At 48.4% G+C, this 17308-nt stretch overlaps 1 protein-coding gene across 1 annotated transcript in view; it reads left to right on the forward strand.

Annotated features, from left to right (window-relative positions):
- The window catches only part of LOC119964920 (tetraspanin-33-like), a 34000-nt gene extending 17175 nt beyond the window's left edge, over positions 1–16825 (forward strand). Inside the window, exons 3-4 of the mRNA XM_038795132.1 lie at positions 11796–11853; positions 16590–16825. Coding sequence (XP_038651060.1) covers positions 11796–11853; positions 16590–16825 — 294 coding nt within the window. The remainder of the gene's footprint in view (positions 1–11795; positions 11854–16589) is intronic.
- The last annotated feature ends 483 nt before the right edge of the window (positions 16826–17308 follow it).

Below are 17308 nucleotides of genomic sequence, written 5' to 3' on the forward strand. Positions count from 1 at the left end.
ATGGGCAGGAAGGCTAGACATTCCCTCAGTGTCTCCAGCTTCATGAACTAGCACCAACACGTTGTCCGATGGCTCTACGTCCATGCCCCCCCCCCCCAAGGACATCATGACCCCTGTGCAACCGGGGTTGAAAGTTACAGATATCTAAATCATCAGGGTGCTGGAGCCAGCAAGTCCTTGAGTGCCTACTTCCCTGATGTTGTTCTGTCACCCTGTTCTGCCCACTGTGCCTGAATGACGAATCTCAGGAAGGGAGAATCAGATTGACTGGGCTCTTCCAGGGTGTCCTGGGTGGAATGCACTGGGAGGTGCACCAGCGAATCCTCATGCGTCTGGGTGCTCGTGGGCCCCTGGGTTGCTCCAAGGGATGGAGGGGCAGCTGGAGTGAGCTCAATATCATCTGGTGCTGCCAGTCCTGGCGGCCCACCATCGTCTGCACCATGCAGTTGAACCCCTCAGCCATGGTCCTCAGGGACTGAGCCATGCCTCGGAGTTCTCCTGTCATGGATCTGACCTCTTGCTCCAGGCTTTGCGCTGCGGGCGCGACCCTTGTAGCATTGGCCTGGATGCCACGCATTGCTGGCAATATATCCTGTGACAGAAGGCAGGCTTTGGGACTCCTCCATTCGGCCTTGCAGTCACAAGAATGTCCCGACAACCCTTCCTGGTATTCTGGCTCTGCCTTTGCATCTCCAGCAGCCGAGGGATGAATGCACCCAGAGGCAGGGAACCTGGTTGGGGAACGGCTATGTCCTGGGATTCAGCAGACCTCCGACAGCCCGGTACCTGGGTCATTCCTGCCTCCACCTGAAGTGTATCAGGAGCTGTGTGGTGCTCACCAGATAGTGACCCAGAATCCTTTCTCCTCCGTTTGTCGACCGAGGTGTGCGTCTCTGTGATGGTGGATGCTGCGTTAGATACCTGTAACGCCTCTGCCGTGTCCTCCTCCAAGATCTCCTCCAAGGTGGTGTCAAGGGTGGGCAGTGGGGCATTGCTGGTGGACGGTCCAAACTCTTTGGATGATGTTCCTGTACAGCAGGTGACATGGTTTTAGTACATGGCCTGGCCAAGAGTTTGGACATCAAAGCACCCACTTGAGACTGGTCATCTGGATGAAGGTTTAGTGGCTCCTCACTTTTCTGCCGCAGGTCCACCATGCTGTCAGCACAGGCACACTCCTATTCATCCCCTGCGAGCTCCATGGCTCTCTCCTCGATGGAATCAGGATCATCAGTCCGGGCATCCTACCACCCGTATTCTCTCCTTCGCGGGGTCTATGGACTGGCTTCTCCTGGAGGAACACAAATGGGGATAACGTGAACTGGATGCCTGGCGGGTGGAGTAGTGGTAGTGTCGCTGGACGAGTAATCCGGAGACCCAGGTAATGAACTGGGGACCCGGATGGTGGAATTTAAACTCAATAAAATATCTGGAATTAAAAGTCTAATGATGACCATGAATCCATTGCCGATTGTCATAAAACCCCATCAAGTTCCCTAATGTCCCTTAGGGAAAGAAATCTGCCGTCCTTACCTGGTCTGGCCTACATGTGACTTCAGACCCACAGCAATGTGGTTGACTCTTCAATGCCCTCTGAAATGGTCGAGCAAACCACTCAGTTGTATTCAACCGCTACAAAAAAAGCAAAAAAGGAATGAAACCTGATGGACCACCCGGCATCGATCCAGGCACCGGAAACAACAACAGCAAACCCACCCCACCCTGCAAAGTCCTCCTTAGCGCTTGTGCCAAAGTTGGGAGAGCTGTCTCACAGGCTAGTCAAGCAACAGCCTGACATAGTCATACTCACAGAATCATACCTAACAATCAATATCCCAGACACCATTATCGCCATCCCTGGGTATGACCTGTCTCACCGGCAGGACAGACCCAGCAGAGATGGTGGCACAGTGGAATACAGAGGGGGTTGCCCTGGGAGTCCTCAACGTTGACCCTGGACCCCATGAAGTCTCCTGGCTTCAGGTTAAAGATGGAAAGGAAACCTCCTGCTGATTACCATGTACCAGCCACCATCAGCTGCTCAGTACTCCTTCATGTTGAACACCATTTGGAGGAAGCACTTGAAGGGGGCGGGGGGGGGGGGGGGGGGGGGGGGGGCAGGGCACAGAATATGCTGTGAGTGGGGGAATTTCAAAGTCCCTCACCAAGAGTGGCTCGGTACCACCACAGACTGAGCTGGCCGTGTCCTAAAGGACACAGCTGCGAGACTGGGACTGCAACAAGTGGTGAGGGAACCAACAAGAGGGGATAATATACTTGATCCCATCCTCACCAACCTGCCTGCTGCAGATGCATCTGTCCATGACAGTATCAGTAGGAGTGACCACTGCACGGTCCTTGTGGAGACAAGGTCCCATCTTCACATTGAGGATGCCCTCCATCATTTTGTGTGGCACTACCACCGTGCTAAATGGGACAGACTTTGACCAGATCTAGCCACTCAAAACTGGGCGTCCTTGAGACGCTGTGGGCCATCAGCAGCAGCAGAATTATACTCAACCACAATCTGCAACCTCATGGCCCAGCATATCCCCCACTCTACCATTACCACCAAGCCAGGAGATCGACCCTTCAATGAAGAGTGCAGGAGAGCATGCCAGGAGCAAAACCAGGCATATCGAAAAATGAGGTGTCAACCTGGTGAAGCTACAACACAGGACTACTTGTGCACCAAACAGCATAAGCAGCAAACAATAGACAGAGCTAAGCGATTCCACAACCAATGGATCAGATCTAAGCTCTGCAGTCTTGCCACATCCAGCCGTGAATGGTGGTGGACAATTAAACAACTCACCGGAGGAGGAGACTGCACAAATATCCCCATCCTCAATGATCGAGGAACCCAGCACATATGTACAAAAGACAAGGCTGAGGCATTCATAACAATAGTCAGCCAGAACTGCCGAGTGGATTATCCATCTCGGTCTCCTCCGGAAGTCCCCTGTTTCACAGATGTCAGTCTTTAGCCAATATGATTCACTCCACGTGATATCAAGAATGGCTGAAGGCACTGGATACTGCATAAGGCTATGGGTCCTGACAATATTCTAGCAATAGTGCTGAAGCCTTGTGCTCTAGAACTTGCCCCACCCCTTGCCAAGTTGTTCCAGTACAGCTATAGCACTGGCATCTATCCCGCAATGTGGAATATTGCCCCGGTGTGTCCTGTACACAAGAAAGAGGACAAATCCAACCCAGTAATTACTGCCCTATCTGCTTACTCTGCATCATCAGCAAAGTAATGGAAGGAATCATCAACAGGCTATCAAACAGCACCTACTCAGCATTAACCTGCTCACAGATGTTTAGTTTGGATCCCGCTAGGGTCACTCAGATCCTTGGTTCAAACATGGACCAAGAGCTGAATGCCAGAGGTGAAGTGAGTGACTGCCCCTGACATCTAGGCAGCATTTGACCGAGTATGACCTAGCTAAACTGGAGTTAATGGGTGGTTGGAGGTCAATCATCTCAGCTCCAGGACATCACTGCAGGAGTTCCTTGGAGTTGTGTCCAAGGCCCAACCATCTTCAGCTGCTTCATCAATGACCTCCCTTCCATCATAAGGTCAGAAGTGGGGATGTTTGCCGATGATTGCACAATGTTCAGCACCGTTTGTGACTCCTCCGATAATGAAGCAGTCCATGTCCAAATGCAGCAAGACCTGGACAACATCCTGGCTTGGGCTGACAAGTAGAAAGTTACATTTGTGCCACACAAGTACCAGACAATGACTATCTCCTACAAGAGAGGATCTAACCATCGCCCCTTGACATTCAATGGCATTACCATCACTGAATCCCCCACAATCAACATCATGGGGGTTATCATTGATCAGAAACTGAAATGGACTAGCCACATTAATACTGTCGCTACCAGGGCAGGTCAAAGGCTAAGAATCCTATGGCGAGTAACTCACCTCCTGACCCCCAAAGTCTGTCCACCATTTACAAGGCACAAGTTAGGAGTGTAATGGAATACTTTCCACTTGCCTGGATGAGTGCAGCTCCAACAACACTTAAGAAGCTCTACACTTTCGGAGGGTCGATGCAGACTCAATGGGCCGAGTGACCTACTTCTGCACTGTAGGGATTCTATGATTCTAAGCATTTGTATGTTTTTATAAATTTAGAGTACCCAATTCATTTTTTTCCAATTAAGGGGCAATTTAGTGTGGCCAATCCACCTACCCTGCACATCTTTTTGGGTTGTGGGGGAGAAACCCTCTCAAACAAGGGGAGAATGTGCAAACTCCACACAGACAGTGGCCCAAAGCCGCGATCGAACCTGGGACCTCGGCGCCGTGAGGCCGCAGTGCTAACCACTGCGCCAAATGCAGCCCTTGTGACAGGTATTGTTAATAATAATTTCAGAATGGTTTCCACATTTGGAAAGGTTGCCTGTAAACCACCTGTACACAAGTCTGTACATCAGCTTGTGATCGGAAAGCACAGAGTTAATCAGTATCAATGAAATTAATTGTTTCACTTCATCGTCAAAAAGATTTGTGACTATGTCCTCCTGGTAGAATTTGCTTAATTTCAAGATGCCTTTGAATTCAGACATTCTTGGTATAGTAGACTAGAGAGTTCAGTCTTGAGCAACTGGAGAAAAACAGAAAGATGAAAGTGTCCTTTTTGTTCAATGGCTTTCAGTAATTTACAACATCTGTCATTATTCAAACCACACAAACATAGTCAGTTGAAAATGCACTAATTCTCCCTCCGAATCCAGTCTCACTTTTTAGCAACATTTTGAATCCTGTTTTCCTTTCGCCTTTTCTGCAAACCCATAACTTTGCCACCGATTAGCTCCAGCAATTGTGTTGGGTTGAACCAGATTTTTTTCGCAAGATTGGTGTTTTATTTAACCCTGAGCTGAGTTTCTAATCACATATCCTCTCGATCATTAATGCCTACTTTCAATCCCATAACATTGAAATTCCTTGCAAAAGCTCTCTGCTTTTCTTTTACTTCACTCTGCTGCTTGAAGATCTTCCTTTTCAATTTGTCTCTTTGACCAACCTTTCACCTGCTAACTCTTCGGTTTGTGATCTGTTTTTTCCTTATTCCATTTCCTTGAAGCACCTTGTGGCATCTTCTGTGTGAAAGCTGCTGTGGAAATGAAAGTTTCTGTTGGAGAAATCATTCAGCAGTAACATAACAACTCCCGTCTTAATTCAGGAAATGTAAAGATCTCCCCCCGCCTCTTTCAGCTGTGTTTCCCCAGCCCGCCTTGGATTTTCCTTTGCCATTGTCATTTACTGATGTAGAAATGCCGGAGTTGGACTGGGGTGGGCACAGAAGTCTTAAAACACCAGGTTAAAGTCCAACAGGTTTGTTTTGAATCAGTAGCTTTCGGAGTGTGGCTCCTTGATTCACCTGAGGAAGGAGCTGCGCTCCGAAAGCTAGCAATTCAAAACAAACCTGTTGGACTTTAACCTGATGTTGTAAGACTTCTTATTGTCATTTACTGAAAAGAGAGTGGTAGGGGAAACGAACTTGCTTCCAAGTTGTCTATTGCTGCTTTTGGAATCTCCAGCAGGAGGCGCACAAGAGCAGACTGGGCAGATTGCCCTGGAAAGTGCAGAGAAGCTGACATCAGTTTACAATAGTGTTGACTCAGCTGTGATGCCCTGTTGACTAGTCTTTCATCGTGTGCTGTTTAAGATCGTTAAACCCCTGCCTCGTCCCTCAATGCAGCCCAAAGTACCCCGAGTTCGTCCGATTCGTCCAGACCATCAGTGCCCTGTGCAGCAGCCAAACCCAATCCACGAACCCCTGACCAAACCCGAATCGACCCAGCACCTCCAACAAAGTGTGCCCACTCCACCCGATCTAAAGTCTTCTCCACATCCATTGCCACCACAACTTCTACCTCCTGATCCGCCGAAGGGCATCATAATAACATTAAGCAGCCTACTCACATTCACCCACAGCTGCCACCCCTTCAGGAACCCTGTCTGGCCCTCCCCTAACACCCTTGGCACACAATCCTCTATCCGTGACGCTGACACTTTTGCTGACAATTTCGCATCCACTTTAAGCAGCGATATCAGGCGGTACGACCCATGCTGCTCTGGGTCCTTATCTTTCTTTAAAATCAGCAAAATGGACACCTGCGACAATGTGGGGGAGAGCTCCCCCCTTTCTCTTGTCTTATACATGGGCAGCATGGTAGCACAGTGGTTAGCACAATTGCTTCACAGCTCCAGGGTCCCAGGTTCGATTACCGGCTTGAGTCACTGTCTGTGCGGAGTCTGCACGTTCTTCACGTGTGTGCGTGGGTTTCCTCCGGGTGCTCCGGTTTCCTCCCACAGTCCAAAGATGTGCAGGTTAGGTGGATTGGTCATGCTAAATTGCCCTTAGTGTCCAAAATTGCCCTTAGTGTTAGGTGGGGTTACTGGGTTATGGGGATAAGGTGGGGGTGTGGGCTTGGGTAGGGTGCTCTTTCCAAGAGCCGGTGCAGACTCGATGGGCCGAATGGCCTCCTTCTGCACTGTAAATTCTATAATCTTACATCCCCATGAGCAGAGGCCCCAACTCCGCACCAAACCTCTTATAAAACTCTGCTGGGAACCCATCCGGCGCGGAGACCTTCCCTGTCTGCATCGATCCTACACCACCCATCACCTCCCTCAGCCCAAACGGGGCCTCCAATCCCTGCACCCTCCCCTCCTCTACCCTAGGAAACTCCAACCTGTCCAAGAACTGCCTCATTCCCTCCTCCCCAGGCGAAGGCTCAGACTCTTACAGCTTTCTATAGAAGGCCTGAAATACCCCATTCACCCCTCTGCTTCTGACACCACCTTACCCCTCTCATCCCTCACCCTACCAATCTCCCTCATTACTACCTGCTTCCTCAATCAGTGTACCAACATCATACTCGCCTTTTCCCTGTACATATACACTGGTCCGCTGATCGATTGATATTTATTGTCACATAAGTACAGTGAAAAGTATTTTTCTGCAGCCAAAGGAATGTGCACAGTAAGTACATAGTAGACACAGGAATTGCTCTTTTCTGCAATTGCTCCATCGCCTTCCCTGTAGACACCAACCCATACTCCATCTGGAGCCTCTGCCTCGCCTTCAGTAGCCCCTGTTCTGGCGCAACTGAGTACCATTGATCCACCCTCCGACCTCAGGCCAAGACCTCTCCCATGTTATTCTGCTCCACATACCCGCGCACACCCTCCACATATCTCATCCGCCAACAAGCCCACGTCCAACCTCCACTCCGGCCGCTGGGCCTCCCCCTGAACTACCCGCAAATCCACCCAGTGCGGCGCATGGTCGGAAACCATAATCGCCAAATACTCCGAATTGGCCACACCCCCCCCCCCCCGTCAGCAGCGCCTTGTCCATCACAAAAACTTGATCCGGGAATAGACCCGGTGCTCATGAGAGGTACGAGATCTCCTTTGCCCTTGGCCTCCCAAACTCCTCCACATGTGGTCCATGAAACACCTCAATTCCGTTGCCACGGCCAACCCATTTAACAGCCTGGGACATGACTAATCCAACCTTGGATCCAAAATCGTGTTAGAATCGCCCCCCATTATCAGCCAATGTGTGTCCAGATCCGGGATCTTCCCCAATATCCTCCTCATAAAGTCCATGTCACCCCAATTTAGGGCATAAACATTCACCAGGACTACCGGCATCCCCTCCAGCTTCCCACTGACCATCACGTACCTACCCCCCTCCCCCGGGTTTGCTACAATACTACTCAGCTCGAAGGTCACTTTCTTATTGACCAGCACCACCATCCCCCTCGTCTTCATGTCCAACCCCGAGTGGAACACCTGCCCTACCCATCCCTTCCTCAGCTTCGTCTGATCCCCCAACTTCAGGGGCATCTCCTGCAGGATCATAACATCTGTCTTCAAAGTCAAGTGCGGGGAAAATGCGTGACCGTTTAACCGGCCCATTCCATCCTCGCATATTCCATGTAACCAGCCATAGCCCTTCTTTAGCCAGGCTCCCCACACCAGCCCACCTCACGCACTTTTCCAGGCCAAGCCCCTAGGTGTCAGCTGCCATCCCTCCTTACCCAACTGTGCCACACCAATCACACCCATGCCAGCAACTCTCCCCCACTCCCTCCCCATAACCAACTCAAGAACCAACCCATCCCCCCCCCCGACTCCGTCCTCCTGCCAATCCCCTGCATCACTCCCGTTAACTAGTCCCCGAGCACAACGAGCACATTGTCCCCGTCCAGTGCCTCTGACCATACCTCATCCCCACAATCAGCCCCTCCCCCAATCCCTCCAAATAAACAACATAAATAAAATAAATAAATAACCTTTATTGTCACAAGTAGACTTACATTAATACTGCAATGAAGTTAGTGTGAAAGTCCCCTAGTCGCCACATTCCGGTGCCTGTTCAGGTACACGGAGGGAGAATTCAGAATTCTCAGCTGGTACGACTGACAAGTGGTCAAAGAGTATACGGGGTGTTGGGGGGTAAACAGGAAAGAAGAGGCCACATTCAGATTAGTCAGGATGGTATCTAATGGCAGAGTCGGAATGCAGGGTCTAAAGGGCTTATATTGGCTCCTAATTCCGATGTTACCTTTAGTCTAGATTATTGTACTCACCTGCTGAAGTGGGACTTGAACCCATTACCTTCCGACTCAGACAAGGGTGCTATCAACTGAGCTACTGCCCCAAAGAGTGGCAGCGGGCAATTCAATAATAACTTTTGAAAGGAAATTACATTAATATTTGAAGGAGAAAGATTTGCAGGACAAATAGGGAAAGGCTAGGGGAGTAGGATTAATTGGATATTTCTTTCAAAGAACTAGGAGAGTACAGTCAGCCAAATGATCGGCTTCCCTGCTTTAGAGTACACAGGGCAATCAATGTCTGTCGAATTGTGACATAGTATTTTTTTTTAAATTTTTCAGAGTACCCAATAATTTTTTTCCCAATTAAGGGGCAATTTAGCGTGGCCAATTTACCTACCCTGCACATCTTTGGGTTGTGAAGGTGAGACCCACGCAGACACAGGGAGAATGTGCAAACTCCACACGGACAGTGACCCAGGGCCTGGACCAAACCCAGGTCCTCGGCACTGTGAGGCAGCAGTGCTAACCACTGCACGTCCGTGCTGCCCAATTGTGACATAGTAAGGGCTGGTTAGTCCAGGACAGCAGGGGAGAAATTCTTCCCGTTTCCCAGAGATTTATTTTTGCAAAAATATACTTTGTTTGTGAAATAGCTGAAAGAACGTGACCGACATTTCAAAATGGCCGTCACAGAAAGTGCAATGAGATTCAGGTTTTCGACATAGATCATGCTGCACTCTGAGGTGCTTGATGCACAATCAATGGACACGAAACGTAGATAAAGTCCGAACGATAGGCTTTAATACACAAGAAGTGTACCCGGCAGCAGACGTACAGAAGAATGGCAGACTGCCGGGGAACACGGGTTCTTATACCCCGCCTCGTAGGCGGAGCTACCTACCTCTCAGCCAATCTGCTGAGAGGCGGCACATGACATACCTGGGCCAATGGGCAGCGAGTCCTCTGCACCAATGGCAGCTCACACTTCCAGGTACCGTAATACCCCTAGTCATACTACCACAGTGCTTCACTATATTCTAAAGGACAATACAAGCATTTCAAAATGGTCATTACAAAAGGTGAAACAAAAACAGAGAATGCTGGAAAAACTCAACAGTTTGATAGCATCTGTAGGGAGAGAGCAAACAGAGTTAACCTTTTGGGTCTGTTTAAGCGAACTTAAGAGAGGGAAAAATATGTTGTACATTAAACTGGAGCTGAGAGAGATTGCAACACCATGCAGCAATTTTAAGAACAAAAGACAGATGGCCTGCTGTGGGTGGGGGGGGGGGGGGGGGGGGGAGATTATTGGGTTAAGACAATAAATGTATCTGATTTTTTAAAAGGGGTTTAAGATCTTGGAGGAATGTCATTGAATCATAGAATTTCTACAGTGCAGGAGTGTACCACCCTCTGAAAGAGCACTCTACCTCGGCCCACTCCCCCCTCCCACCCGTAACCCCACCTAACCTACACGTCTTTGGGCACAAGGGCCAATTTAGCATGGCCGATCCACCTGACCTGCACATCTTTGGATGGGAGGAAACCGGAGCACCCGGAGGAAAGCCACGCAGACACGGGGAGAACGTGCAAACTGCACACAGTCAGCTCCCAAGGATGGAATTGAACCTCGGTCCCTGGTGCAGTGAGACAACAGTGCTAACCACTGTGTCACCGTGCTGCCATAGTCTAAAGATGTTGAACTCGAGTTTGAGCCCTGAGGGCTGTAACGTGTCCAAGCAGAAGATGAGATGCTTGTGGTGATATGCATCACTGTAAATACAGAAGGGGTTATTGTAAATACACGTAGACTAGCTAAACACTAGAGGGAGCACCAGAGACATGACACACAGACACTCAACCAATAGATCAGTAAGATAGGACACGACCAATGGGCATTCAAGATACACACAGAGGTGACACGACCACAGGAGGGCATTACACCAACCTATATAAAAGGACACAGCACACATGATCCTCCTCTTTCCAGTGGAGACACTCAGTGTGTACGCACGGATTGATTTGAAATACATCATACCCACCACCTGGATTGTAGCAGACTGGTTCGTCAGTCTGAGTAGCTATAGCAGGATTAACAGGAGAGTCAAATCCAAGTAGGAGAATTGTAAACAGTTTAATAAATGTGTTAAAGCTATCTCCAAGTCTGAACCTTCCTTTGTCAGAGTGCACATCAAGGAAGCAGCTTATGCTACGTCAAGAGCATAACTAAACAATGCTGCTCCTCCAGCTTGCGTTGGGCTTCTCTGTAACATATTGTGAGAGGCCATGGAGGAATGTGACAAATAACTCAGCACCTTGCTCTCAAGCCCTCAGATTCCAGCATTCCTGCAGTGGCATTTAAGTTGTCTACAAAGATCAAGCTGCACTCTGAGGAACTTCAATATAATTTTGATACATGTAATATCTCCCTTCATCTCTGAGTTATACAGAACACTAGGGCAGCATGGTAGCATAGTGGTTAGCATCAATGCTTCACAGCTCCAGGGTCCCAGGTTCGGTTCCCGGCTGGGTCACTGTCTGTGCGGAGTCTGCACGTCCTCCCCGTGTGTGCGTGGGTTTCCTCCGGGTGCTCCGGTTTCCTCCCACAGTCCAAAGATGTGCGGGTTAGGTGGATTGGCCATGCTAAATTGCCCGTAGTGTCCTAAAAAGTAAGGTTAAGGGGGAGTTGTTGGGTTACGGGTGTAGGGTGGATACGTGAGTTTGAGTAGGGTGATCATTGCTCGGCACAACATCGAGGGCCGAAGGGCCTGTTCTGTGCTGTACTGTTCTAAATTCTAAATCTAAACCAGAAAAGGGCTGAAGGATTTGGGGTCATGTACAGAAAAAATTGTGTCTTTGTACATTTTATAGGGTATCAAGGTTCAGTTTTGGCAGAGAGCTGCAGAACCCGGTCACATTTGTGTGGCTATGAAGCGGTTTCAGTGTTCTGTGACTCTCTCTATACAATGTTTCTATTTTGTGTATCATCTAGTTTAGGTATCTGTACTTTAAGTTAATCACTTGGTGAAATACCACCAGCAACTATCATGCCTTTTGCTAATACCAGTTGAATACAGCAAAAATGTCTACTGTTTTGATAAGTGTTTGATGTGCTTCTGATTAAGTGAGCAGAGGTCACAGATACATTAACCTTTGATGTTCATACAGCTCTTTACTGTATTGATTTTCTTGTCTTGCAGATCATCTCACTGGTGATTGTTGCAATTGGAGTATACGCTAAGATTCAGAAAGCTACAGGTGGGTGAGAAACTTTCATTTCACTCATTGACATGAGAATAGACAATCAGTTTAGGGATTCTGCAAAGTTCTGCAGAAGGGTCATTAACACTCGAAGCGTTAACTCTGGGCGCTAACTATCGCTAACTTGGGATGCAACGAGGCCGGTATGTTCTCGTCACGCCTCTCGAGATCGAACGACAACCCACCCTCAATGGGTGGGATCCAGATTTGCATCCATATGTCTGTGCCGGAGTTACCCCAGGCGCGATTTAACGGCTCACCTCGGAGACTCCAAGCAGGCACCGTTAGCACAAATGTGGACCAGAAGCACTGGAAATTGGGGGAGTCTCCCAGGCGATTGGGGACCCCTGGGTGGTCAGGCTCTGGGCAGGGTGGTACCCTGGCAGTGCCACTCGGTTACCCTGGCAATGCCAGAGAGCCCAGGTGCCACTGCCAGGCTGGCAGGGGCACTGCTAGGGAGCCAGGCTGGCAATGCCACGGTGGCATCTTGCCCATACTAGGGACTGGGCCTGGGGTGCCCTGTCCAAATGAGGTGGGTGTGGGGGGGGGGGGGTACAAGGACCCCCTAATTGGTAAGTTGGGGTATGGGGGGGCTCTAGAGGCCACATTGGGGTTTCAGAGATCGAGGCACCAATTTAAAATAATGAGCCGGTTCCTGACTGCAGGAAATGAACCTAAATCCGGCCTTGGTAGGTCATTCCTCGCCGAGGCCTGGAAAAAAATCAGAGTCTCGTTTAATAGAGAGGTTGTTCTCGACACTCGGGAAAACACCCGGCTAAAAGGCCTGAAACGAGGCTCTGGTTCGTTTCCATTAAATCGAGCCCTCTGTTTCTCTCCGCAGATGCTGCCAGACCCACTCCGTTTTGCCAGCATTTTCTGTTTTTAATTCAGATTTCCAACACCCGCGTTATTTTGCTTTTATTTGACTGCAAATCCCTGCAATGGGCAACTGGAGATTTCCGAGTATATAAAACTCCTAAACCTCGTGATAACTCCTGTGTTCTACTTACGTACCTGCAGTGGCCAGATTTAGTATTCTCTTCACATCCTAAGTTTATACCCCAGGAATGGGCAGCTCGTCTTATGAGGAGGGGGTTTGGTTTGTATCCACTAGAATTTCAAAGAGCAAGAGGCGACTTGATGGAGACCTTTAGGATCCTGAGGGGTCTTTTGCGGGGGGGGGGGGGGGGGGGGGGGGGGGGGATATGGATATGGAGAGGGTGACTCCTCTCATCAGAAAACCTAGAACCAGGACTCACTGTGTAAAAATAAGGGATTGTTTATTTCAGATAGAGAGAAATCCTTTCAGAGGCTCCCGCGTCTCTGAAACTTTTGTCTTCAAAAGGCAGTGGAAGCAGGGTCTTTGAAAATTTTAAAGGCAGATCTGGATAGATTCTTGATTAACAAGAGGGTGAAAGGTTATTGGGGTAGGCAGGAGTGTGAGATTGAGATTACAATCAGATCATCATGATCATATTGAATGACGGAGCAGGCTTGAGTAGCCGAATGGCATATTTCTGATCCTAATTTGGGCAGCACGGTAGCATGGTGGTTAGCACAATTGCTTCACAGCACCAGGGTCCCAGGTTCGATTCCTGGCTTGGGTCACTGCCTGTGCAAAGTCTGCACGTTCTCCCCGTGTCTGCGTGGGTTTCCTCCGGGTGCTCTTGTTTCCTCCCACAGTCCAAAGATGTGCAGGTTGGGTGGATTGGCCATGCTAAATTGCCCTTAGTGTCCAAAATTGCCCTTAGTGTTGGGTGGGGTTACTGGGATATGGGGCTAGGGTAGAGGTGTGGGCTTGGGTAGGGTGCTCTTTCAAAAGAGCCGGTGCAGACTCGATGGGCCGAATGGCCTCCTTCTGCACTGTAAATTCTATTATTCTAATTCATACGTTTGTATACGGAGCACCTCTTCAGTGAAGGTCAGATATAGCTGTCATTGACTGTGTGGATTCTGCACGTTCTCCCTGTGTCTGTGTGGGTTTCCTCCGGGTGCTCCGGGTTCCTCCCACAAGTCCCGAAAGACGTGCTTGTTAGGTGAATTGGACATTCTGAATTCTCCCTCGGTGTACCCGAACAGACGCCGGAATGTGGCGACTAGGGGATTTCACAGTAACTTCATTGCAGTGTTAGTGTAAGCCTACTTGCGACACTAACTTTAAAAAAAATAAATTTAGAGTACCCAATTATTTTTTCCAATTAAGGGGCAATTTAGCGTGGCCAATCCACCTACCCTGCACATCTTTGGGTTGTTGGGGTGAAACCCACACAGACACGGGGAGAATGTGCAAACTCCACACGGACAGTGACCCAGGGCCGGGATTCGAACCCGGGTCCTCAGCGCCGTAGGCAGACTTGTGACACTAATAAAGATTATTATTATTCTTACTTTTATTATTAACTTGTCATAGAGCTGAGCACGTACCGCTAGGGTACAATGATTTGTAGCAGTTCCATGCTCGTACAAGAAGCAGAGAGATTGTCTCCCTGGATTTATCGTGGTGAAGAGATGCTCCATATATCAACATTCAAATCAGAAGCAGGAGTAGGCCATTCGGCCCCACGAACCTGCTCCGCCATTCAATAAGATTGCGGCTGATCTGATTGCCTCCCCTTTGATAGTCAGTTAGACTGGTTAATGTGCCTCCTAATACTATGGGTCTCTGTCTCGATCAATACAGGTCTTTTTTTTCTGAAGTATTTTTATTTATTTATTTATTTTTTTAAAATAATTTTTATTGAGAAATTTTGATTTTATACAACAATAACGCACCTTAGTAAAATACCGAAAATAACAATAATATTAACAATCATATACATTCGCCCCATCCCCATGAACAACCCAGCATTTTAACAACAACGCAAATTAACACACTATAAAGTTACAGAATAAACACTATAATAATGCACCCCCCCCCCCCCCCCCCCCCCCGGGTTGCTGCTGCTATTGACCCAGTTACCTATCTCTGAGCCAGGAAGTCCAGAAAAGGCTGCCATCGTTTATAGAACCCTTGTATTGATCCTCTCAGGGGAAATTTGACCTTTTCCAATTTTATAAATCCCGCCATGTCACTGATCCAGGTCTCCACGCTTGGGGGCCTTGCATCCTTCCATTGTAACAGAATCCTTCGACGGGCTACTAGGGACGCAAAGGCCAGGACACCGGCCTCTTTCGCCTCCTGCACTCCCGGCTCCACCCCAACCCCAAAAATCGCGAGTCCCCACCCTGGTCTGAAGTATTTTTATTAAAGGCACTTTGCATATGTACATAGGATAGCAGGGGCTGGTTTAGCACACTGGGCTAAATCGTTGGCTTTTAAAGCAGGCCCAGGCAGGCCAGCAACACGGTTCAATTCCCTGTACCGGCCTCCCCGAACAGGTGCCTGAATGTGGTGACCAGGGGCTTTTCACAGTAACTTCATTTGAAGCCTACTTGTGACAATAAGCGATTTACATTTCATGTTTCATATCAGAAAACCAAAAGTCCACAGGAACAAGGAACATAGACGCACAACATCCCCTGGCACTAAGTCCACAACTCCCCCGCGCTGGCACCTTAATTCACTTTGAAGAAAGCGATAAACGGCTTCCACCTCCGGATGAACCCCTCCTCCTCCCCCGAAAAATCCAGGTCTTATATGAGTTTCAAAGATTCACCCCTTACAAATACCAAATATGTAAAAAAATAGCAGCCCCAACCCTCTAAGTGGGAAAGCAATGGTCAACTATGTAACATTTGGGGGAGGCACATGGCACAGTGGTTAGCACTGGAACTACGGCACTGAGGACCCGGGTTCGAATCCCGACTCTGGGTCACTGTCCGTGTGGAGTTTGCACATTCTCACCGTGTCTGCGTGGGTTTCACCCCCACAACCCAAAGATGTGCAGGTTAGCCGGATTGGCCACGCTAAATTGCCCCTTAATTGGAAAAAAAAACTGTGTTACATTTTGATTATGATATGAGATGGGATGGCAGAGTAGAAGCTTGATATCTGAACCTCGAAATTGAGTCACATCCATTGAGCACACCTCAATGTGCCGATGCCATCCAGCTGATTTCAGGTTTCCCGACTGCCCTGATGCTGAAAGTATGGGACAACCTGCACAGGATGGGAATAGTTACCCTAATAAGAATTCTGGTCACAAACACATGAAGCATAAAGAGTTGAAGCAGGAAATTAGGTTAAAGGATATGATGCGATAAATATTACAGAGACTGGTTACATGTGCTAGTGAGCTAAATATTCCAGGTTACAGGATCCTCAGAAAGAGGCGTTGGGAAATCTCCCAGATATTCATGCCGGGAGTAGCAATGTTGCATGCTAAAATATGCAATTACAGCAATAGAGAGAAGGCGAGGGTGATTGCGCAGACGTTCCAGTGGGAGTCGTCTATCAACATACCTGGGTGTTGGGGTGGGTTGTGGAATAAATATAGAACCAGGGAAACATGAAGCAAAAAGAAACCTGTGGTTATATTGGAGATTTTTGCATTAAAAAGTAACTAATCCTTCAGATGCTAGGCTGGTATTTACATCGTCGTTCCAGTGTGGTTTGATGCAACCAAGTGGCTTGCTAGGTCACTTTACAGGGCCTTTAAAGTCACCTGGAGTCATATAGGCCAGATGGGTTCAATGAGGTCAGGTTTCGTTCCGAACTATCAAGATTCATATTGAAGTCAATGATCTATTCCATTGAGTCGATGGAATGATTGTTCCCTCTGGTTTTCTTACAGACGCAGTGCGGGATACCTTTGTAATTGACCCTGCAATAATTATGATTGTGGTTGGAGCCGTTATGTTTTTAATAACCTTCTGCGGATGCATTGGAGCCTTGCGAGAAAACATTGTGCTACTGCAAGTGGTGAGTTTATTGAAACCAAACTGTATCCATAAAACATCTGTGCATTACTGTGCACATTTCAAAAGAAGCACAAAATGCATTGTCCTCACAACCTTCCTGGGGTCATAGGGTTTTACAGCACACAAAGAGGCTCTTTGGCCCATCGTGTCTGCAGCGGCCATCAAGCACCTATCTATTCTAATCCCATTCCATTTGGTCAATAGCCTTGTACGTTATGGGCATTTATATTTATTCACTTGTAGCTTTAGATCATTTTGGATCCTCTCCTTGCCAGGCCACTGTGCCACAATGGAGAGCTTCCATTGAAAATGTGTTATTGAAGAATGGTGTAAACTGCAGCTACACAGATAACATATTACCTGCTAAATAGGCAAAATTTCCCTTCTTCTTTTTGTACTTTCTACTTTTGTTTTGCTACCATTCCTCCTGAGTAATTTGATTTAGGCAAAAGCACAACTCGCCAAGTTCCAGACACTCTGCAGAACCTCACGGTCCTCTCTGATGTTAGAGTCTCGGGCAAAAAGGTTGTTCCAACTTTTATTCCCAGGACCCACTTTTGTCCTCACAACCTGGCCAACCTTCGCGACCCGC

This window comes from Scyliorhinus canicula, chromosome 1 (genome assembly GCF_902713615.1).
Source record: "Scyliorhinus canicula chromosome 1, sScyCan1.1, whole genome shotgun sequence".
Taxonomy (NCBI): domain Eukaryota; kingdom Metazoa; phylum Chordata; class Chondrichthyes; order Carcharhiniformes; family Scyliorhinidae; genus Scyliorhinus; species Scyliorhinus canicula.